The 23675-nt window shown below is 35.4% G+C and overlaps 3 protein-coding genes and 1 non-coding gene across 6 annotated transcripts; 3 read left to right on the top strand and 1 right to left on the bottom strand.

Moving 5' to 3' along the window:
• The first annotated feature begins 472 nt into the window (after nt 1-472).
• LOC120210317 (vacuolar sorting protein 3-like) lies at nt 473-6973 on the top strand. The gene is given in 15 exon segments (XM_039209078.1): nt 473-1753; nt 2194-2251; nt 2254-2468; nt 2803-2999; nt 3238-3379; nt 4172-4444; nt 4582-4654; nt 4763-4811; nt 5114-5402; nt 5572-5627; nt 5772-5840; nt 5950-6061; nt 6242-6331; nt 6401-6571; nt 6739-6973. Coding segments are annotated over 15 exon segments (2976 nt in total). The 5' UTR covers nt 473-664; the 3' UTR covers nt 6832-6973.
• An 87-nt stretch (nt 6974-7060) lies between these two features.
• On the top strand, nt 7061-16540 carry LOC120210319 (cyclin-T1-4-like). Of its 3 annotated transcripts, XM_039209079.1 has the most exons (8): nt 7061-7083; nt 8778-8780; nt 9442-9666; nt 10728-10809; nt 14021-14155; nt 14673-14848; nt 14933-15084; nt 15335-16540. In XM_039209079.1, coding segments are annotated over exons 2-8 (1794 nt in total). In that variant the 5' UTR covers nt 7061-7083; nt 8778; the 3' UTR covers nt 16357-16540. The 3 variants fall into 3 exon arrangements, with proteins under 3 accessions (XP_039065010.1, XP_039065012.1, XP_039065011.1); XM_039209081.1 differs by lacking the exon at nt 14021-14155; XM_039209080.1 differs by lacking the exons at nt 7061-7083; nt 8778-8780 and adding an exon at nt 7910-8011 and having other exon boundaries at nt 9362-9666.
• TRNAK-CUU lies at nt 13764-13836 on the top strand. Its single transcript has one exon. It is a non-coding gene; the product is annotated as a tRNA-Lys (tRNA).
• Nucleotides 16541-16877: 337 nt separating the features above from the next.
• On the bottom strand, nt 16878-17896 carry LOC120210325 (LOB domain-containing protein 4-like). Its single transcript, XM_039209090.1, has 2 exons — nt 17465-17896; nt 16878-17369 (listed from the first exon to the last, which is right to left on the bottom strand). The coding sequence occupies exons 1-2, from the start codon at nt 17642-17644 to the stop codon at nt 17031-17033; spliced, it is 519 nt and encodes a 172-aa protein (XP_039065021.1). The 5' UTR covers nt 17645-17896; the 3' UTR covers nt 16878-17030.
• Between the last annotated feature and the right edge of the window lie 5779 nt (nt 17897-23675).

A 23675-nucleotide genomic window follows, 5' to 3' on the forward strand; every position in this document is an offset into this window, starting at 1 on the left:
CCACCTACAATATTAATTTAATAATTTCATTTACACAAAAAATTATTTGATTGTTTTGATATTTTATAAAATATTATTTAGATTTTAAATTTAACAATATTAACTAAAGATAATAATAAATATATTTTCACAGTGAAATAAGTATGGACACTTTTATAAAAAGGATAGATAATTTACAATATAACAGGTAAAAATATGACAAAACCAGATTCATTATGACAAAACCGGTAAAATTTACTTGATATGTTAAAAGTATGGACACTTTTATAAAAAGGATAGATACTTACCGATAACCAAAGTTTACCGGTTACCAAATTTTTTAATAGTTTTTCATATTTTCTACCTAAAACATTATTAGTTGTCAACATAATAGGTACCGCTAAACCGAATTTATTAAATACATTTTAATGTATCCGGTAATGCTGTATATTAGCCGTATATTAACCCGCCTTTCCTGAGACATTCCCAAGAGGAAACATCCTACTTAACAACTAAGCAAAGTTGACCAGAGGTCGCCCGGAGTTTACTGCTTGCTCTTAGGTGGTGGTCTGAAGTACAGTTTGCTCTTCTCTCTTATCTCAATTTCCAAGCTTTTAAAACGCAAATTCAATGCCGATCTCTTTCAATTTACCCTGAAACCTTCTCCACCATCTCCTTCGCCGCTATGTCCAAGCTCAAATCCCGCATCGCGGTCGAGCCCTTCACTCACTTCGACCTCCCGACCCACCACCTTTCAATCAGCTCCCTATCTCTTTCACAATCCACCCTTTACCTCGGCACTCGGAACGGTTCCCTCCTTTTACTCTCCCTAAACCCCAACCCTACTCCAACCCCAAATCCACCTCCAATCGAATCCCTTTCTCTCCCTTCCCTTTCCCGTAACGTTTCCCTTCTGCGCACCGTTTCCGTTTCCGACTCTCCCGTGGAATCGATATTCGTGCTCTCTGAGATCGGCTTCGTCTTGGTATTATCCGATGGGTTCTTGTTTTTAACGGATTCGCTCTTGATTCAACCGGTTAAAAAAGTAGGTGGTTTGAGAGGAATTAGCATAATTGCTCGTAGATTCCGAGGAACGAATTCACAGAGCACCGATTTAACCGGTACTGCTTCGAATTTATCGAAAGGGCAACGGATTTTGGATAAATTCGGAGGTGTTAGGGCGAACGGGGTGAAAACGAGGGATTTAGAGCAGAATCGAGAATGTGCTTACGTTTTTTCCCTTGTTATTGGTAAGAAATTGATGTTAATAGAGCTTGTTTCAGGCAGTGATTTTGCGAATCCTTCTTTTGTGATCCTAAGAGAAATGCAGTGTTTTGATGGAGTGAAGTCTATGGTTTGGCTTGATGATTCCATTATTGTCGGTACAATTAATGGGTATAGTTTGTTTTCTTGTGTCACTGGGCAAAGCGGGGTGATTTTCTCGCTACCTGATTTATCCAGGCCGCCATTATTGAAGCTTTTGTGGAGAAACTGGGAGGTTTTGTTGCTAGTGGACAATGTAGGCGTGATTGTTGATGCTCTTGGCCAGCCTGTTGGTGGGAGCTTGGTGTTTTGTAAGGGTGGTCCTGATTCGCTTGGGGACTTGTCATCGTATGTAGCAGTTGTTAGGGATGGGAAGATGGATCTGTACCATAAGAAATCTGGTAATTGCATTCAAACGGTAACTTTTGGTGTTGAAGGAGTTGGTCAGTGTATTGTTGCTGATGAAAAAAATAGGAGTGGGGAATTTGTTGGTGTTGCTACTCCCACAAAGGTATCTGAATCATTCTAGTTCAATTAGTTCGTAAAGTTCATATTGTAATCATTCATATGCACTTTCCATTAGATGTGATGCGTTGATCTTGAGATTAATGTATTTGGGGTACATTTTTACATATGCTTCAGGAAATTTTAAATATATTGATTGAAAAAGACTTTTGCAGTTTGTTGACTGATGGTTTGCATTCTGAGGTTTATGAAATGTTGTAGATATATTAATATGGTCCTTAAACTAGGTTAATCACCTTTGTTGCATAAGCTATCACTTCTTATAGAACTTTCTTTGACCTGAACTGACAATTGAATTGTGAATCTTTTACTGGCTTGTGCTGCTATTCCGTTCCAGGATCTCAGTTGCAACCCATAAACACTGACATGCTTTGTAGTGTATAAAATTTGTGATTCATCTTCCTGATTCATGCTAAACATTGCTAGGTTATTTGCTACCGGAAAGTTCCTTCAGAAGAACAAATAAAAGATCTGTTGAGAAAAAGAATTTCAATGAAGCTATCTCCTTGGTGGAGGAGCTTGAGTGTGAAGGTGAACTGTCTAAAGAAGTGATTTCCCTTTTTCATGCTCAAGTGGGTTTCCTGTTTCTTTTTGACTTGCACTTTGAGGAAGCGGTGGATCACTTTTTGCAGTCAGAAACCATGCAGCCTTCTGAAGTGTTTCCATTTATAATGCGTGACCCTAATCACTGGTCACTCCTGGTATGTATTTTATAAGTGCATTCTTCTGAAAGTTTGATTTGTCCATTCTGCAGTAGTGGATGTTGTTTTAGTGGATAAGGTGTTAATCATGTCAGCGCTTAACATATTAATCTATCTATGAGCAACGCACTGCCCTACTTAAACTAAGTATTTATTCAAATATCATCTGTGAGAATACTTATAATGCTTAGTCAGTCAACAAGAAAAAGAAGAGTTGCATGTTTGGGGTATGATTTGAGTTGCTGATTGACATTTCCTTGCATGAAACATGCTGAAACTCCTTGTGCATGTTTGTGAAGGTTTATTGTCATAGCAATTGAATTGAACTTTTCAGGTTCCTCGAAATCGGTATTGGGGTTTACATCCTCCTCCTGTACCCCTCGAAGATGTTGTGGATGATGGATTGTTAGCTATTCAAAAGGCCATTTTCCTAAGAAAAGCAGGTGTAGAAACTGTAGTTGATGAACATTTTCTATCAAATCCACCAGCCAGAGCTGAATTGCTGGAGTCTGCAATTAAGAACATTATCAGGTGCCCTTCCAGACAATCTGCTTTTGTGTTTTTTTCTTTTTCTTTTCTTTTTGAGGCCTGTGTACGTGTGTGTATTTCTCTCCTTACCAAGATCAATGAATGGGGGTTATGAAATGACTTGAGTTCCAATTTTGGTTGAAATTTAATAATTCCGTTCTCTTTTAGTATTCTTATGTATGAATGGCTTGTAGCCGGCAATATCCTTAACATTGTTTGAATCTGGAGTTCACTGCTACAGGTATTTAGAGGTGTCTCGTCAGAAAGATTTAACTTTGCCTGTGAAGGAGGGGGTTGATACGCTTTTAATGTACTTATATAGAGCTCTAAATTATGTTGATGATATGGAGAAGCTGGCTTCTTCTGAGAATTGTTGTATCGTGGTATGTGCTTTTATTTTTATTGGCGAATCTCATTTGGTAATCATGCATTTATTTTAGAATCACATCCTTGCTGCATTAAATTGTCTGTTTGCTGGATTGGGTTTTGCAAAGCCTCTGAAAATGCATGCATGAATAAAATGTTAAAGAATGATTTGGTTTTAAGAACTGATAGTTTCATGTTGAAAGAAGATAATCTTGGAGGTCTGAAATTCTTAAGTAAATAATTTGTGTAGTATTTTAATTTCTCAACACTTGGTTTCATAGAGTATGATTGGCTGAAGAAAAAAAAATCAAATACATGACTAAGGATTTTGTTAGTGACATTTTAATAGATAAGTAAAAAGAGATTGTTGTGTAATGTTACAATAAAATTCTCCTTGTTAAAAGGAAAAAATGGAGCTTTTGCTCAAATAAATGGAGAACCTGCTCTTAAGCTGAAAATGTTTTAGCCCTTTTTTCTCCATCAGTTAACTTATTTTTATTCTAAACAAATGAAACTAAATGAAAGTATTTCCTTTTAACATGAATTCAGTACGGATTCATGTGCCAAGTGGGTGTAATGATTTGTATGGGAGATGGTACCATTCTGGCCAGGTCTTTCAGGTTGACTACATATTTTCTTGGTTAGGTCTAGTAAAATTCAGATTATGGTTATAGGCCTAAAGTAAATACCCTATGATCAAAGAATGCTGATAAAATGTGGAGTCTTAGTATTCCAATGCATTGGAAAACAGAGACCGTTGTCAGGAGGTTGCTTGAAGGATGACTGTACAACTTGCATGGGCAGTGCAGGAGGAATTAGAAACTTTATTAGATGGCTCTGGGCACTTGCGGGCACTTGCCTTCCTATATGCTAGTAAAGGGTTGAGCTCAAAGGCTCTTGCCATTTGGCGCATCTTGGCAAGAAATTATTCCTCTGGTCTCTGGAAAGATCCTGCTGTGGAAAACGGAGTACATGATGGCAATGCATGTGTAACATCCGGTAGGGAGATCGCTGCAACTGAGGCAGCAAATATTCTTCAGGATTCATCTTACCAGGATTTGGTTCTGCAGCATCTTGCATGGGTATGTAGTTATTTCTTACAAAAGATTCTTTTTATAATATTTTTAAATTCTTATAAAAAAAATAATATTTTTAAATTGAAGGTGTTGAGCTTCTTGAACTTTGTAGTTAATTATTGACCTTGAACATTGCTGATCAGATTGCAGACATAAACCCAGCACTTGCTGTACGAGTTTTGACATCGGATAAAAGGGAGAATCAGCTTTCACCAGGTGGATCTCATTTCTAAGTTAGTTTGTCTTGAATTATGCTTGGGCAATTTCAGCTGTAAAATTTATTTCTGGAGGATGCACAATTTATTAATTAGTATCTTGCTGCAGATGAAGTGATTGCGGCAATTGATCCAAAAAAGGTTGAGATTCTCCAATGGTATGTTTCTATTTTATTTTATGGATTATAATTATTTTTGCAGTTTTGGCTTCTACGCTCTACACTCACCATTGTAGACAACATTATACACAGGCTTATTCTTTGGCAACTGAGCTTGTATCGAAATATTTTTACCTTTATATCCTACACTTGTGCTTGGAACATTATTCATTTGTTTGTCATAGTATTCACCTTGTTTTGTATGAGCTCTTAAGTTTTTTGTGTACACATTCTCTTTCTTTTTAGTATTAGATGTGACCTTCACTGCATCGATTTTGTTTTAACCTTCCTTATCTGTGCAGCTATCTCCAGTGGTTAATTGAAGATCAAGACTCTGATGACACTCGGTTCCATACTCTCTATGCTGTTTCACTTGCCAAGTCAACTATTGAAACCTTTAATTCAGAAAGCAGCTCACAAGGCCCTGATGCTGGAAGGCAAAAGCATTTGGAAAACATTGATGCTCAAAGAGATTCAATCTTTGAAAGTTCTGTGCGGGACCGGTTGCAGATATTTTTACAGTCTTCAGATTTGTATGATCCAGGGGAGGTCCTTGATTTGATAGAAAACTCAGAGTTATGGTTAGAAAAGGTCTGTTAGAGCTTTGTATATTGTGCTATTCAGTTGACTACTGAGCTGAAATTTTAATGCTACACTCAACTACAAATCCTAGATTGACTGTTTATTGTTTTTTAGATGCTTTTATGATTAGTTGTTGCATTTAACATTTGCTAATTTAATATTATGGTTTGATTGTTAGGCTATTCTATACCGAAAATTGGGCCAAGAGTCATTGGTGCTCCAAATCTTAGCGCTGTAAGATTCAAATAATTTCGTGATTATTAATTAGGATGTTTGGTGCATTAGGCAGTATGAAATATAAAATTTATTCATAAAGATAGCAGATGAAAAAGAAAATGAATTCTGGTTTCCTATTATTAACATCTAGTGGCCTGTCAGGAAACTGGAGGATAGCGAAGCTGCAGAACAGTATTGTGCTGAGATTGGCCGACCAGATGCTTATATGCAGTTCGTATTCTTGTTCTTGCTTTTTCCACATAATTTTCTTTTTCCTTTCTCTACTTATGCATGCAATCTTTTTTGTTTATTTAATCTGTTTGTGACATGATAATATCAGGCTACTTGATATGTATTTGGATCCTCAAGATGGTAAAGAGCCTATGTTTAAGGCGGCTGTTCGTCTTCTGCATAATCGTGGAGAGTCGCTAGATCCTCTGCAAGTATTAGAGGTAAACCCCTCTCTCTTCTCCTATATGTCAGGAACCTGGAACTTTAGCTTTGCTGGCATATGTGCGAACATGCTCTTTTATTATTATATAGCTAGTACTAACTAGTTACTCGTGGGAATTTTCCGTACTTCCATTTTCCCTATGACTTATATTTAGGTAATCTGAGTGTTGATTTTGCAGACACTCTCTCCTGACATGCCTCTCCAACTTGCATCAGATACAATATTGAGAATGTTGAGGGCTCGACTACATCATCACCGTCAAGGACAAGTAAGATCATTTTTGGATTTCTCCTGCTGCATATAATTTAAGCTTAATCACGAGCTTTCTTTTTCGCAGATTGTGCATCATCTATCCCGTGCCGTAGACATCGACGCAAGACTTGCAAGATTGGAAGAAAGGTCTCGGCTTGTGCAGATTAATGATGAGAGCCTTTGTGATTCTTGTCATACCCGCCTTGGAACAAAGCTTTTTGCCATGTATCCGGATGATACCGTTGTCTGTTACAAGGTTGGCGATGACTAACCATTATATATATTTCTTCATCTTTCCAATAGTTTGGATCAGAAACAGGGATATTTTTCAATATGAAGTTAGAAGAGTACCATTTCCTTTTGTATCTACTTCTGCATTCAGTTACTGTATGTTTAAAAGCTGCCGTCTTCTTTCATCTGCAGTGTTTCCGTCGTCAAGGCGAGTCAACTTCTGTAACTGGTTGTGATTTTAAGCAAGACGTCTTATTCAAACCTGGTTGGCTGGTTACCCGATAAGCCACTGGAAGTTACTGCTGGTGGATGAAGCCATGGTTCTCCCATAGTTTCTTGCTTCAATCTTTGTATAGAACTTCATTGTTAGCATTTGAACAGAATACTCTGCATGTCAAAACTAGAATGGTGACACCCTTTTTTGAGGCCCTTTTTGCATAACATCCCTTTTTTTCTTTGGATCTCATCTCTTTTTTACCATTATACAACAAAATAATTTGGCTATAATATATATATATATATATATATATATATATAGTTATTATTTGATATATATATCGGTGGAAAAATAATTTCAGCGTTGTTAAGATTATGTCAAATGTATTTTCTAGTATATTTAAAAATTTTAAAACAATAACGTAACATGTGACATCATTTAAACGTCACTTGTGAAATTATTTTTATATTATTAGCATAATTTACAAATATAATTATCAAAACATTTTTAAAAAAAAATATGATATAATGTTTATGTTTAGGCTCATCTCTATCAATAAATTAGAGATAAGTATTTAAACATACTTATTTTATATTCTATTTTATGTATTAACAATACTAATAAAGTTAAATCTAATATAGTAATATTTATATGATGAATCGAAAAGATTTGATCCACGGTTATTTCGTAATATCTTCATCATCAGTATTAATGTTTTAATACGCTGTTTTGAATTTATTAGTATTATATATATACCTTAAGTATATGTACAATTTTTTAAATGTAATTATAAAAATATGATGAAAATGAAAAGAGTAATTTAAAATACTAAATTAGCATATTGATTTATGCAAGCTAATATTAACGAAAACTGTCAGAATATATAAAAAAAATTAATTGAAATAAAATTTGATTTATTTGGTACCATTTTAATATGGTACGGACTGCCATGCCTATTAGAATTTAGAATTGTATATTTACATAATTAATGATGGGGTAAATTCAAACAGATCAATAATTGAAGGGGGCATTCTTCATATCCCAAAGGCGAAGAGGATAATTATGTAAATTCGATATGCCGATTCAATATAAATATAAACCTCAAATTTTTAGTGTACATTGGCTTCATTTTTGCCCTTTTTTCACACGCAGAAAAACACCATATTAAGAAAAGGAATACGAGGAACGAAGAAGCGAGCTGTACGCAGAGCAGCCAATAACCTGCTTCGGCCTCAGCCTCCGTCAGGTCAGTTTCTTTCTCTAATTATTTAGATTTTAATTCTTCGCTTCTTCTTTTTCTTCTCATTATCTTATTAGAGAAAACTAGACAAATGAAAAGAAGAAATAAAAGTCGATAGATTTTGATTTTATTCGGGAGCGGAAAGGGTTTTGGATCTAATTTTCGACGATTTTAAGCTCCGATCATTTGATATCCAAATTTAGGAATTCTAAAATCGAATCCTTGAATTGGTTCTCTTTCGAGGTTCTTCGTGACCTAGGCTTTTGGGAGACTGCTTTTCGTTTCCTTCTCTCTTTCCTTTTGTAAGCTTTACTGCGAATGTTAAATGATAAATATGTGTTTTTAGTAAAATTGTAGACGGGTTATAGGTTTTCCCTTTATTTTGCGATTAAAAATCCAATCTTTTGTGGTTTGGTCCATTTTCTCTCTATTTTGTAAATTCTACGATTTTTTTGTCTCTCTGAATTTTTTAAACTATTGTATAGGAATTCAACATGCTACTTTTTATGTAACTTCTCTTTCCAAATTATGTGCTTATGATTTTCGAACTGATGGATATACATGTAGGCAGAAGATAAGATTATCATTATTTAAATGTCAAAATATTTTTCACTTTTAGTTCTATGTACTTAAAACGAGATGTTTCTTATGTTCTTTATCGTTGGTAGAACTTAATATTAGGTTTCTTTTGTGGTGTGTGTGCCTTTCTAATTAACTTCATTGTACTATCAAACTGTTGCAACTTGCAAAACCTCATCTGGTAATGTGATTGAGAATGTTGGGATGCCATTAGAAATAAGATAGAATCATTAAAAATGTTTTTTCCAGTATGTTTCAATTATCAAATTTTGGCCTTAACCTTATCCACAACTTTCATAGGGGATTTAGTTTACAAGACTGTGCTCCAAGGCATGAATCTAGGATCTGTTCCTTAACAACTCCCACCCCCTGTTGCAGGAACTCTTACAGTCTTACTACTAGATATTTTCAAATTATGGAAAAGTAAGGGTTCGTCTTAATTATTTTGTAAATGGATGTTTTTGATTGTATAATTATAAGGTTGAAATTGAAATTGTTAAAGACCTCAAGAAGATGTAGATAATGTAATTAGGTAATGCTGAACGTCCTAGGCTTTTTATTTTCTTGGTCCCATAAGCTATCATTTTTTAATTTTGTTATGATGTTCTCGCTACTTTGTTGACAAGTTCTGTGGTTTACCGTGTCATGTGATTGGCTGTTAAACTGGAATGAAGTAATTGTTGGATGTTTTCCTTTAGGTGTATCACACATAGGGCATTTTTAGTTATGCATGTACTCGCATTGTTTTTCTGTTGCTGGTCAGAACAATACTCACTGGAGGTTATGAAGAAATAAAGTCTTGGTCCTATACGGAGTTGTCTTTTGTCTGCTGTATTAGTGTACGGAGATTTATATAAAGGGCAGGGATGTTACCTGGAGATTCCTCACATCACTCAACATCTGATAGTGGGCCTTCCCGAAATTCTCCAGAAAAGCAAGAGGAAGTAGGTCGTTGGTATTTTTCAAGAAAAGAAATAGAAGAAAATTCCCCATCAAGAAGGGATGGTATTGACTTAAAGAAAGAGACATACTTACGCAAGTCATACTGTACATTTTTGCAAGATTTGGGCATGAGGCTGAAAGTGTAAGTTCATGGTTTATATTCAGATGCAGTACTTATCTTTTTGGATGCAGCAAATGCCTGGTTTGTGCTATTAAACTTGAATATTGGGTTTCATTAGTAGCTGTTTTTAATGAAGTGTCATTTAAAATTAAAATGGAAATGTAATTTTGTGTGTTCTGTTGTGTGGGTGCATGTGGCCATGCCTGCCTGTTCCACCTGTGATCCATTTCTGTGTTCAGTTTTTGTAAAGTATGCTTAAGTTTTATTATAGGTGGGAAGCTCTTAAATTTGTTTATTTAACATGGTTAAATCACAATGTTAAAATGTTGAGACATTATGTATTGCAGTTCTCTAACTGTTTTAGTGCTGGTATCTGCATGGAATATACAATTTTAAATTACCTAGTTAATTTTGTAACAGAAAGATTGATCTAAATATTAGCATTATGCTTTTAAATGGAAAAGTATCTTCATTTCCCTGTCAACAGTTGTCATAGCTGCTATCACCAATCCTTTTAGGCAACATTTCCTGGTTTTGGTAATTTCCTTTTTGTGAGCTGATCCTAAATCTCTGTTGCCTGCTATAGTGCAAATATCTTAGTAGATCGTTATTTGGAAGTATGCTGGTGCAGGAGATTTTTTTTTTGTTTGCACATTGGCACTCTTTCATGTCTCTGTGTTTTCCAGTCTGTCATTCTGTTGTTCTTTGCCTTATTTTGATACTCATGCTCTCTCACTAGCAGAAGATACTGCATATTAATGTGTTAGCACATTGTGTGAATATTTATCGTCTATCATTCTTTGCATATTTTGGCATTATATTATTGTAAAAGTGCTTTACATCAACAAACAGTGGGTGTCAGTTGGCCACTGCTTTTCTTATGTGACTGCCCGGTCTATCAACAATTTCTCTAACCCTGCAAGCATGTGATGTAATTATTATTGTTTCTTTTACTTTCTACAATCTTGTCGATGAAAGGAGTTGTTTTGGCATTCTGTTGTGTGATTACAGAGTTCTGCACACGCATTATATATTTTTGGCTCACATGGAATGAATTTGACTAAATTTCTCATCTGATACAGGCCTCAGGTAACAATAGCCACAGCAATAATCTTTTGTCATCGGTTCTTTATTCGACAATCACATTCGAAGAATGATAGAAGGGTGAGTTATCATTCTCATTGTCTGGTGAATCTTGTTAAAACTCCATTGTGCACCGTTTGGGAACTTGGATTTCAAATTTTGGATTTGGATTTCATTTGCTGTGTAATTGACAATAATGAAATGTATACATTAGAGAAATAGCTAAGATTCAATACAACATGTAGATGAAAAGCATACAAACTTGGATTTATTTATTTTTTTGATAGGAATTGAAGGCCTCGTTAAAAACCTCCTTCTTGATTAAAGAAGCTTGTAGAGAAGCTCCTTAATCAGAGGAAGGAGGAAAAGAGTGCCTTAAGATTTCATTAAACAAAAGAAATTACAAAAGATACAAACTTAGAGCACCCCCACCAAAGACAAAGAACCAGAAAACAACCAAAAACAACCCTCCACAACAACACTAACTGCCTAATCACCTCAGCTACAACAACTCCAAAAGGACAACCAGAACTTGGCCCGAAACACAACACAACACAGAACAACTATAAAGAAGCCACAAAACAGCTGACACAAACCATAAAAGCCAAATTCGAACACTAAAGCCATGAGCTTCCACACGATAAGAGATGAAACAACAAACTTCGAAAAAACTCTGTCCGCCATTCTGCACCGAATGCTAGACATGACATCAGAACCAACCGAAACTCCAGCTCCAAAATCCAAAAACAACTTCGAGTCCCCGAAAACAAATCACCAAGTATTGTATCTTTCAATACATCCATCGCTAAAATGTTCCGAAATCAAGAACACTCGTGAGCCTTTAGATTCAAAATCCGAATCTTCCCCGATCTGTAGGGATTCTTTCGCATCCTTCTTATGTCTATGCTGCCTTGCAAGAAAGTCAGAATCATAAAGGGTTCTACCTTCAAGATCAAACAATTCTTCCACACGTTTCACCTTACTGTGATTAATCTTGCTACGGCATTCTCTAGACTTCCATTGTTGAGCCGAAAGTTTTCCAAGAGCTGTATGGAGAGAGCTTAAATTATTATTTTTCCCATCCTTTGTTGTTCGGTTCTGCCTGTCCACTCCCTTGGAACTTATGAATGCAAAATTATTTGTAAGGCTCACAATACTCTCATCCTCCACTACCTTTGTCTTTACCCGACCATCCAACATGGGGAATTCTATAAAATAATCCTTCATTCCCTCAAAACCACGTGCAGTGTCACTACTTTTCCTTTTGTCATTTTTTGCCTCTCTCTCCGCGTGAACCAGCACATCCTCGTGTTCCACTACTTTCTCAATTTTCGATTGAGCCATCCCATGACTAGCAACAATAATCCTCAGTCCCGAAAATAATTCCTCCCCTATATTCCTTTCCTCCTCAACCTCACCCGACAAGTTGCTGCCTCTAGTTCTGTTCCCCATACAACATAATAGACTATCTTCTTCCTCAAAACACCGCTTGGAATTATTGTCCTCCGAAGAGTCCATGCTTCTTCCTGCTTCCTCAACACATTCCTTCATCTCGGAAGTCTTCACTGGCGAGTCACCATCGATTTCCCCCACCGTGGATAACGGGTAGGCAACTACCTTTTCCATCATGGACGAATCTACCCAGATAGATTTTGGGTTGAAACAAGGTTCAAACTCAGAAACATATACTGTATAGATATGATCCCCGACTTTCAAATCTAAGTAGTCTTCCACTCGAGCTTGGTAGTTCGTGGTTGTCTGAAACAATGCTCTATCAAACGAGTCGGGGTTGAGGGTCCCTTCCTCAATGGAGATAAGTTCTCCCCATTTGCCAACAATGTTTCTGAAGGTGGAATGGCTCCATACAAATGAAGGGATTCCTTTGCACGAAAGCCATGCCCGACGGCTGTTGCATTGAAACTTTTCCGACCACACTTCCACTTTGTCAAAGCAGTTTCTCAACGCCCCAATCTGATTATTAAGAGCAAAATCCCTACTCTCTTCATCTTCAAAAATGATTAAAATTGCTAAACCACTTAACCTCATAATTTTGGGACCTAACACGCCTTCCTTATGCAAAAGAGCAGTCAACTCTTTCATTTTTAAAAATTTTATGCACCAACCTACCAAGCTATTTCTGAGAGTTAAGAGCTTATCCTCGTCAACAACGTCGACTATGGGGGCCTCTGAATGAGTATCAACCTCCACTTTACTCTTGACCTCGGCTGGTTTTGGACCAGAAAACTTCTTTCTCCAGAATTCTTCACGAGGTTGAAATCTCGCTATGAAAACTCTAATTTTAAAACCTTGAAACCAAGATCTATCAGCACAGTTGATAGCCTTCCTCGCGTCCTCCACTATGGTGAAGCGAACAAAGTCAAACCTACTTCCTCCCATGCTTCTTTTATTAGGGATGAAAGAATCAACCACATCGCCATATTTATCGAATAATAACCTAAGACCTTGATGATGAAGATACTCTGAGATATTGAAAACGATCACTGTAAAGCAATTTTTCCCAACAAATCTTCTCACCTTACACGTCATCAAATAGATATGAAAAGGGAAAAAGAAAGAAAATATTTGAAAACGCCTGATTTTTAGAGAGGAGGAGCTTCTCTCACTAACGCCTACTTTGCGACTTGCTTTTTGTCTTTCCAGTTAGAATGACAAAAACACAAACTTGGATTTATCAAATCCAAAAATAAACTAGGAATTTCAAAATCACTACTATATAGGCATTTAACAAATCCAAGGATTTAAGAAATAAAATTATCAATGTTACATTTCTAAGTATTTTTTACTCCATTTGCACTATCTTCGATAAGCGAATTTAAATTCTGAAATCTAAGCTGGCTTTGTCTTTTGAATCTATTTCATTGTGAACTTTTATTCAGTTAGCTTTCCTTTTGGATGATATAATGATGGTTGGCATACTGGAAGGCTTGAGGAGTGAAAAGTGTTATAATAGGAGCTTGTAAACATAGTTCCTTTAGTCAACTTAACCTATCATTGTATTTCTGATATAGAGTCTTGCCCGTCTAGCTCAGTTGGTAGAGCGCAAGGCTCTTAACCTTGTGGTCGTGGGATCGAGTCCCACTGAGGGCAATTCATAACGGAGGTCTTCCACGGAAGTTGCTCTCAACCTGGTGTTGGGGACAGCTTACTACCCTATCTCCCCTTACCCCATTACATATGGGAATAGTGTCAACTAATTTGTATTTTTGATATAGATTTTTGTTAAGAAAGATAGCATCGAGTCTTAACAATTTTTATGTCACATGCTTCACAGACCATTGCTACTGTATGCATGTTCCTCGCTGGGAAGGTTGAAGAGACACCTCGCCCATTGAAGGACGTGATTCTTGTTTCCTATGAGATAATACACAAAAAAGATCCTGCTGCAGCCCAGAGGATCAAACAAAAGGTGTTCTTTAAATTTATGGTGCTTTTATCAGTTTTTTTGTGTGCCTCTTTTTGATGCTCAAGTTGCCAATTGTCATCCATGTTGTGCCTTTCGCTCCTGACTTGTGCAATTGTTTTCTGATCTGCTCTTACTTGCCATTCCATTTGCTCTTCTGTTTATTAGGCTATCATTTTATCCATTTTGTTATCCCTCAGAGGTATAAGACTGACACCTGTAGTTATATTTTCCTTTTTATAAAACCCAACTAGCTGAACTTCCCATGCACAACAAAATTTGTCCAATCTGTTCTTGTGATATATTGCCAATGTGTGTAAATAACTGGCAGAGTTATAACTTTCCATCATTTTGGTCTCCTCTTTCCTTGTCAGAATTTATTTTCTGTTCCTCTTGAACTCAAATTCTTGCACAGATGCTACTTTTTTCCTCTAACAGCTGTGTCCTTAGCAAAACATCTCCCAACTTCTGTTGCACAATTGTAGTTATGAGGGTGACTCATTAACTTTGATATATGTTGCAGGAAGTGTACGAGCAACAAAAGGAGCTAATTTTACTTGGGGAGAGGGTTGTCCTTGCAACTTTGGGTTTTGACTTCAATGTTTATCACCCATATAAACCTCTTGTTGAGGCTATAAAGAAATTCAAGGTTGCACAGAATGCTCTTGCTCAAGTTGCATGGAATTTTGTTAATGATGGGTACGTTTAACTGGTGTTTCCTCAAGTGTTTAAAATGCTCTCTTCCTAGTGCTCATTTTTGACACACTGCAAAGCGGCATGCAGGCTGAGGACGTCGCTCTGCCTGCAATTTAAGCCCCACCATATTGCAGCAGGTGCCATTTTCCTTGCTGCCAAGTTCCTCAAAGTGAAGCTTCCGTCAGATGGTGAAAAGGTTTGGTGGCAAGAGTTTGATGTCACCCCACGCCAATTAGAAGGTTTGTTTCCATAACTCTAAAAAAGATCTTGCCAATAAAATTGGTCAGTTATTAAATGGTCCCATGGAACTGGTGTTGCTTGAGGTTGCTTCGCTTAAAATCGACCCACTGTATGATTTGGTAGACAGTCTGCTCATTGCCATGCTTTGTGAAATACCATGGATGCTGCTGTGGTTGCTTCTGTCTTTCTGTGTCTTTTTTCATGTGCCTTTAGTTGGATATTCTACTTTGTCAATTGGTTATCTTGCAGAGGTTAGTAATCAAATGCTGGAACTTTATGAGCAAAACAGAGTACCCCCGTCTCAAGGTAGTGAAGTAGAAGGAAGTGCTGGTGGTGGCACATCTCATCGAGCCCCAGCAAAACATCCTTCTGGAAGTGAGGAAAAACAAGTTTCATCACGGTCGGGAGCCGACCACTCTTCTGCGGATAATCATGGAATGCCATTAAAAACTGCACAAAATCAAAGGAATGATGATGGGAGTGGAGAGATGGGCAGTGTTATTACTGATCACAAGATGGATACAGAAACCAAGGATAATCAACATCATGAACAATTGCCCCCGAAGGAGAACACAAGGGAGGCTTCGAATAAATCTAGGTCCGGAATGGAGCGAACTGTTGGAGAAGACCAGGAAAGAACAGGTGGAAGAAATGAAATTGCTGAAGCAGGTGAGTGGAGAGATAATGGACCATCACGTAAGGCTAGCAGTGTGGTTGGGCGAAACTTGGACACTAGAGAAGGGCCAGTTGGCCAGTCTCCCAAAGAAGCTATTAAAATCGACAAGGATAAGGTGAAGGCCGCTCTTGAGAAAAGAAGGAAGTCTCGTGGGGAAACAATGAAGAAAAAGGATGTCATGGACGAAGATGATCTTATTGAGAGAGAGCTGGAGGATGGGGTCGAATTAGCCGTGGAAGATGAGAAAATCAAGAGAGAGCATCGACAGAGCTGGTCTAGGAGCGAGAATCAAGACCATGTTAAGGACCAGGGGGAAATTGGAGAAGGGAACAACTTTGGTACAAAGGGACAATCATCTTGGAGATTTGAAACAGAGGGTGCTGAAGAAGGAGAAATGTTGGATGATGCTTCTCCGATGATGAACTGCCGAAAGAGGAAGGCCGGAAGCCCATCCGACAGACAGATTGAAGGGAAGAAGCGTCATGAGTACATGTCAAGTTATAATCGTGACATCATAGAAGATGGGCAAAAGACAGGCCGGGGTAGTTACGCAGATAAAGAATACAGAAGGCATGCACACGAGAATCATTCGTGAGGCTGTAAAAGGGGTACTTTTTCTGAAACGATCGTGCATGATCCGTAAGATAATTTCATTAGATACTGATTTCTGACCATAAATATTGATATTTTTTAACTTCGCAACCATAAATGGTCAGAATGATCCTTTGGAAACTGAAACATTGGCTGAAATGTATTTAGAATTAGTTTGATTTTGGTTTGCCTACAATGGCACATATTTTGGCTGTAACAGAATGCTAGGAAGGACAATATTTCAGTCGACATAATGGCAGCGGCTTAATGAGAAAGTAAAGAGGCAGCTAATTATTTAGTTCTTGGTGTTAATAATGATCTGATGTGGGTCCATTCTCGGATTTTTAACAGTGAATTTTTTTTTATAAAGTATTTGTGTTCGATATTTATATAATAATTTTATCGATATAGATTGATAACCATTCATGTATATGATATATAAAGTTTTCATCAGCAGCTAAAAGTTGTATATATATATACACACACAATATATAGTTAATGATCAAGACCCATTTCAAGCCTTGATGCCGCCACTCTAACCTCTGCTGCGCCACCGCTGCTGCGGTCACCTCCCATTTTCTCTATTCTAATTTTTGTATAGAAAGGATATAGGAATTATAGCTTGAGGGAAATTAAGCATAGGGTGACAAAAATGTAGCCTATATGATAATAAGTAAGCTAGCATGACCACATGGGCTCACCCAAGCTTGCCTGGTCCACTATCATATCCATGTCGAAAATGGGCTTGGCTTGTGAACCGACGTGCTTGGACGGGGGTGACCCGCTATTAGTTGGGCTAGTAGAGCCGAAGCCATGATGTGAAATGGATGCGTTCTGTCTCACTCGGAGGTGTACCACCTCTGCCTGTGCCAAGGCCAATTGGGTTTGAAGGGTGTCTATTTGCTGCTGTAAGGAAGATATAGCTCCGACGCAGCCGTATACGGGGTCGCGTATCCGAGCGTTGGCCTCGTAGACCATGCTGCTGACGGCATCTCCCCGCTGGTGCACCGGTAGTTCCTGCAAGAAGAAGAAAATGATCCCACTTAAACTCCTCCCCAAAAGTTAAATAAGTAAAATACAAGCAGTTAGAAGAAAGGAAGTAAGTAGTAAACCTGAAGCATCTTGTTTACATTGCTAGCACCAAAAACCTTGTGGACATTAGCAAATTTGTGGGGCTCGTCAGCAGGAAAATAAGGAGCAAAAACACAGTCATGTGGACACCTTCTCCTTAGAAGCTTGCATGCTGCACATGGTGATGCTGCTCCTTGCTTCCTCCCTCCATTCTCCTTCATGTCTGCCCACTACTCTTCTGATCTTTTCTCTCTCTCTCTCTCTCTCTCTCTCTCTCTCTCTCTCTCTCTCTCTCTCTCTATGTGTGTGTGTGTGTATCCTAGGGCGTACACTCACAAATGATACTTACAGAAAACTTATACCGCAATCAGTTCCTGGAGTTTAAAATGTTTTCCTAGCTGAGGATGATATATACTTAAGAATTGCAGAAGGCTGAAGGACCCAAAAAAACATGAAAGAACTGTGAACCGAAGAAGAAGAGGAAAAAAGAGAAAGATATTGAGAGTGAATGTGGGGGGTTTCAGGTGTTATTAAATAAGCAAAAAGGTATGGATTGTGGACCCTTTCAATAAACTCCTTTAGATTTTGGTTTACACAAAAGACATCACCATTGATATGACGCATTTTAGCTTCATATTTCCAATCATCATTTTACATTTTTATTGTATTTTTTTCTAAAAAGTATAAAAAATTAGTATATATTTATTTTACAATAATATACGAAATTTTCAGTTGTTTTTTTCTTCAGTAATATAATTATGTGTTATTATTATAACTATTTAAATATATAGAAAACTTTTTAAAAAAAATTATAAATATATACTTGTATTCAACGTTTTGCTCCAACTTTCATTACTTTATAATAGTTTGAAAATGACATAGGCCAATGAAAATAAGTAGTGCGTGTGCATGCGTAGCTACCGGAGCATAACATGCTAATCTGAATTACATTTTCAACACTAATCATCATCATATATAATAGAGTTTGACCAACAAAAGAAAGATATATGTGGATCGAAATCCAATAAAACCAGATAAAAGTTTCCACTCTTTGAAATTTAGAGATCAAATTAATTTATTTTTTTATGCTTGAATTTTCTGATTATATTAATAAACCACATTTATCTGCCTCATGCTTCGTCAGGTTTTGCCTATCTTATACCTACGAAAGTATGATTATTATTTTATGCACTGACGAATGAAAAATACATTTTATAAATAAGATTATAATATGACAGATGCAAAATGTTGCTTCACTATGAAATTTGAATTATTTTCGGTTAGTTATTCATTTTGTTAATTGTGTCTATTCGCAAATAAAAAAAATATTATTAATATGTGTGTGCTTACCTTTAAAAGTAATTTTGAATTTATCATTGGATTGTAATAAGGTTACTCTTCCTTTCTAGGATTTAAATTTAAAATTTAAAATCATTTAAATATATCAAATATCGTTAAAATAAATAAATTTATTAAATCTAGAATATGTATAAAAGAAAAAGGAAATAAGTTAAATGATTATGATACATTAAGGGTAGAAGAGCATCCATTGCCAAAAATGTTTAATTTTGGGTGCATGCCAAAATCATTCAATCCTGCCTTCCATTTGCAAAAGAGAAAGGTAGTGAAGTAGAATTACCAATAATAATAATAATAATAATAATAATAATGGAAGAAATAACATGGGGAAAATTAAAAATAAATATAAAAAATCCAGTAAGGGAAGGCAGATGGGGCCAATGACAAGGCAAAATCATAATGAGGTGCTCAATATTCCTTAATGGATCCAATAATCAATTATTAGATTGTGGTCAACTACCATTGGGTCAATCAATGTCCTTTAAACTTCACTCATTTAGGGCTCCACTACCCTACACCAAACAAACCTCTTTAAACAAACAATATTGTTAGGGCATATTCCATATTTTAACTGAATCCTGGATTAGATGAAATTTCTCTTAATCTAGATCGAGTTAAAATTTAAATAAATAAATATTTTTTTCAAGATAGATTAACCAAAAATCGATTACGAGAACACTGAAAGAGTGGGGAAAGTGAAATAGCAATGATAATGTGGAAAAACGGAGATGCAACAACAGCACACTTTGCTGGGTTTCGAGGAACAAAGACAGAACTCATCATTTCATTTTCCCACCATTTTCTAGGTACTACCATCCACTCTTCAATCCACTATGTTTACTCAAACAAATGGGAATTAATATTTCTAAGACATCAACTTATTTAATTCATATAATTACCTTTAAAGAGTTATATTATTATATATTTGAAAATTCATAAAATTGGTCGAATGGATATATTTTTATAGGGTAAGCTATTTCACTAATCACTCAATTTAAATCTATACATCAATTTGGTTACTAGATCTTAAAATGATTCAATTTTAGCACTAAACATTTCATATTAATTTTAATGTTCACGTGTGCTAACGTGAAAGTTAAAAAAAAAGTATTTCTATCTCATCACATTCTTTATAAAAAATAGAGTTTTTTCCCTACTCATTTTCAGTCGTCGTCTGAAATCAACATTCTCCAATGTCTTTTACGATCATCCTAGACACCAATGAACTCGTCTTATTGTCTTCTATTGCTTTATTAGTTTAAAGTTTTCCCAAAATCTCTTTAAACTCGTGAAATTATACACGAAATCTATTATTTTGGGGTTTTGAGATTTTTTTTTTGTTGAACTATGTTTCGATATAACAATTTAAGGCAAAATGATTTTTGGACTTGAATTGAATTTACAAAACGTATTTGGACTTGAATTAAATTTACAAAATATATTTGGACTTAATTGAATTTATTCAAAATTTACAAAAATAATTCAAAGTTCTTTTAATTTAAAATTGAGCATAAAAATGTTTTTATGAATAGTAATTTACTATTTGAACAGTAAATTACTATTTGAACAGTAAATCACTGTTTGAACAGTACCCCTGAGGCTCAAAAATTCCAGTATGTAAAAGGGGAACCGATTCCCCCCAAGGGAGTACCGATTCCCTCACTGTTCATCAGTCAAAACGGTCATAATATTTGAATATTATGAAGGGGTATCGATTCCCTATGAAGGGGTATCGATTCCCCTCATTCTGGGCAGCCTATTTTTGCAGAAAAATCATTCCCAAACGGCTCCAAAACATCCCCAACGGCTAGATATGACTTCAAACACATTCCAAGCTATAAATACAAGCTAAGGACACTTGAAGAAGTAAGAGAACAAATATCCAAGTAATCAAACACAAGAGAAGAGTTTTTCATTCTTATTTCATCTTTCTCTTGTAAATATTTTGTTCTTGTGAGCTTAATTCTTGTAAACACTTACCTTAGAGAGGTTTTATTGTTTACATCTTTTATCCTTTTGTAAAGGGGAAAGGTTCTAGCTTAGCCTGTGTAAAAGCTAGGGAAATGTTCTAGTTTAGTCCGGAAAAACTAGGGAGTTGTAAGGTTATCTCTTTGTCCTCAAAAGAAAGAACAAATTAGTGAATTTGTTGGAAAATCCTTGGTGAGGAGCTAAGGTAGTGGATGTAGACTTTGGTTGAGAAATTCGAACCACTCTAAATCGCTGTGCAATTTTCTATCTTTCAATCTCCTTACTCCCTAAATACAAAACCGTTCCGACCCCTCTTTGCAAATCGTTCCGGTTGTCGTTTCGAGCTTCCGAAAATCCCAACATTTTTTAAATTTGGAGATTTTGAGATGTTTGTTAAAAAATTTGAACAGTGAGAAACATTCTTTCAGAAGATGAATAACATATCTCAAAACTAACCTCGAGGAGATCAAAGATTTAGAATGTCAAACTTTTAGATGAATTTTTATTTATTTTGAGTGAATTTCATAAAAAATAATTTCGACAAGAAGAAAAATATAAGTGCAATGCGAATATTTTGGTACTGATATTGTCACCAATGACAGTCGAAGGAGTTAACAATCTTTTTGTAAAAGAAAGACAAGGAAGAAACGGTCACGTCATCACATCGTTAACAATTTATTATTTCAATAACAAAAAGAAAATCAATGTTGAAAGTTTAATGCAAAAATTGAAATACTTTAAAGTATAATGACCAAATTGATTCACAAACTAAAGTTTAGTGACTAATGAGATAGTTTACTCGTTTATATATTGTCAAATAGAAGTATATAACACTGTATTGGTCCTCCAAATAATTTGCATGAATGCATCACGTGGATGCATACAAATTCCCGTTTATGTGAAATCTCCAAACTATTTAAAAAAATATCTTACATTAAAACAAATTCAATTTAACTATTTAAGTATAACACATTTTCATCGGTCACCAGAAATTCTATTCGATTCAAAATTCAACCCTACATAAATATTTTAAAATCAAAATATAATTGAAAAACAATAGAGAGGAATATTATAATAATTATCCATAAATATATAAAGATAAATTATATTATTATCCTTGGATATAATATTTTTCACCATAAATTGAAACTCGACCCAACCTAACTTCATCCTTGAAAAATATGATCAAATTTAAACTCAAATTTTCAAAAAAAAAAATGATCCTATCTGATTAAATCAAACTAAAATCAGTCGAATTGGTATCAAATATCTATCCTAATCAAAGGCTACGAGTCTTGTGTTGAAGCCATGCTTCTACGTTTTCTAATGTCTTGTGGATTTTGATGATTTATGTAAAGAAAGAACTCCTCAAGAATTAAGAGGAAAGATCGAACCAAAGAATTAGTGGGGGTATAAGTTGATTTTAATTTGATTGATTTTATTATTATAATATTTAAGTGTATAATAAATTCTAAATTTTATTATTTTATATTTTTATAAAATTCTAAATTCATTTGAGTTTAGATGCATATTTTTATTTCAAATTTCATAGGATTCCCTTTCTCATATAACAAACACCTATTGACCAAATTAAAACTTGATAAACAATACTCTAGCAAGTCAATTTCAGGCTATTTTTGAAAATTTTGGGAGTATGTAATTGAGAGATCGGGGGACAAATGTTTGGTCAAGCAATCGGTTACCAATTTTTCTCACCTAAATTTTATACAAATATTAGCTTGAAAATTATCTTAAGATTTGTATACTTTTACAGATTCAAGTTCAAACTCTTGGAGTGATCTCAGTGGTCAAAGAGAATTGTGTTATCTCTTCAGACATTAGATTCGAGCCGTAGCATTTTGCAAGTTGTGTGTACATTGTCGATAATTAAAAAGAATTATGAACATATATTACCTTTTAATCCACCCCAGATTATTTTTAAAAAAATCGAGTTCATATAACAACAAACATATGAATGCACTCTTTACAATTTTACAAATCCATATGTTCATTGAAGTGGTTCATTTTCATAAATTTTCTCAAGTAGTTGACTCCATCAAATGATTTCGGTGGTTGAAGGGAGTGTTGTTCTTCTTAAAAATGTCGGGTTCGAACAATTACGCCTGTGCGGTGTGTACATTATCAATGGCTAAAAAATATTATGAACAAATACTATCTTGTAATCACTCGTACTATTAAAATAATATACATCTCAAATACAGTAGATTTGAATCATCATATAGTGTTATTCTATTTGCATGATATTAGAATACCTAACACCCTCCATTTTCAAACTGCAAATTATATATATGTATAATGATATTAATAAAGTCTTGGTTTAAAGAAAAAGTCGAGGCTCTGTATTCATAAAATATTGAATAATGGGCTCACCTCAAACTAACAAATCAGTTGAAGAATCGAACACTTTTTTTTAGGTTTAAGAGGAGCAAGAAAAGAAATATGGATATTATTATAATGGGAACATATTTTCAGCAAAGATCTTGTGATTACAATGGTAAGATCCTGCATGGACCATGACGTGAACAATTAAAACCACAAAGGTGATCACATTGACCTTTGAAGGTTTTTATATATTACCAACAAATTATCCCAGAACTAGTGTTCTAATTAATCAAGGTTTGAAAATTATGTTTATTTTTTTAGAGCCCATGACCTCATATGGGAGAGGGAATGATTCTTGTTGGGAGGTGGCTTGATGCTTAAGCAAAATCTTTGTAGGTCCAATGTCCATCAAATTAAACCAACTACTTAAAACTGATTAAGGGGCCTTAATGTTTTTAGCCGACATTATGTTTTTAATGCTGATGCCATAAGATTCCTTCGCATGCTTTGTCTTGTGGTGTAAGTGTGCTTAGGGTTTTGTTAGTACATGATCATTTTGTCTCGTCTTTTGTTTCGTATTTT

The sequence above is a fragment of the Hibiscus syriacus genome, unplaced genomic scaffold (genome assembly GCF_006381635.1).
Source record: "Hibiscus syriacus cultivar Baekdansim isolate YM2019G1 unplaced genomic scaffold, ASM638163v2 tig00109923_pilon, whole genome shotgun sequence".
Taxonomy (NCBI): Eukaryota; Viridiplantae; Streptophyta; class Magnoliopsida; order Malvales; family Malvaceae; genus Hibiscus; species Hibiscus syriacus.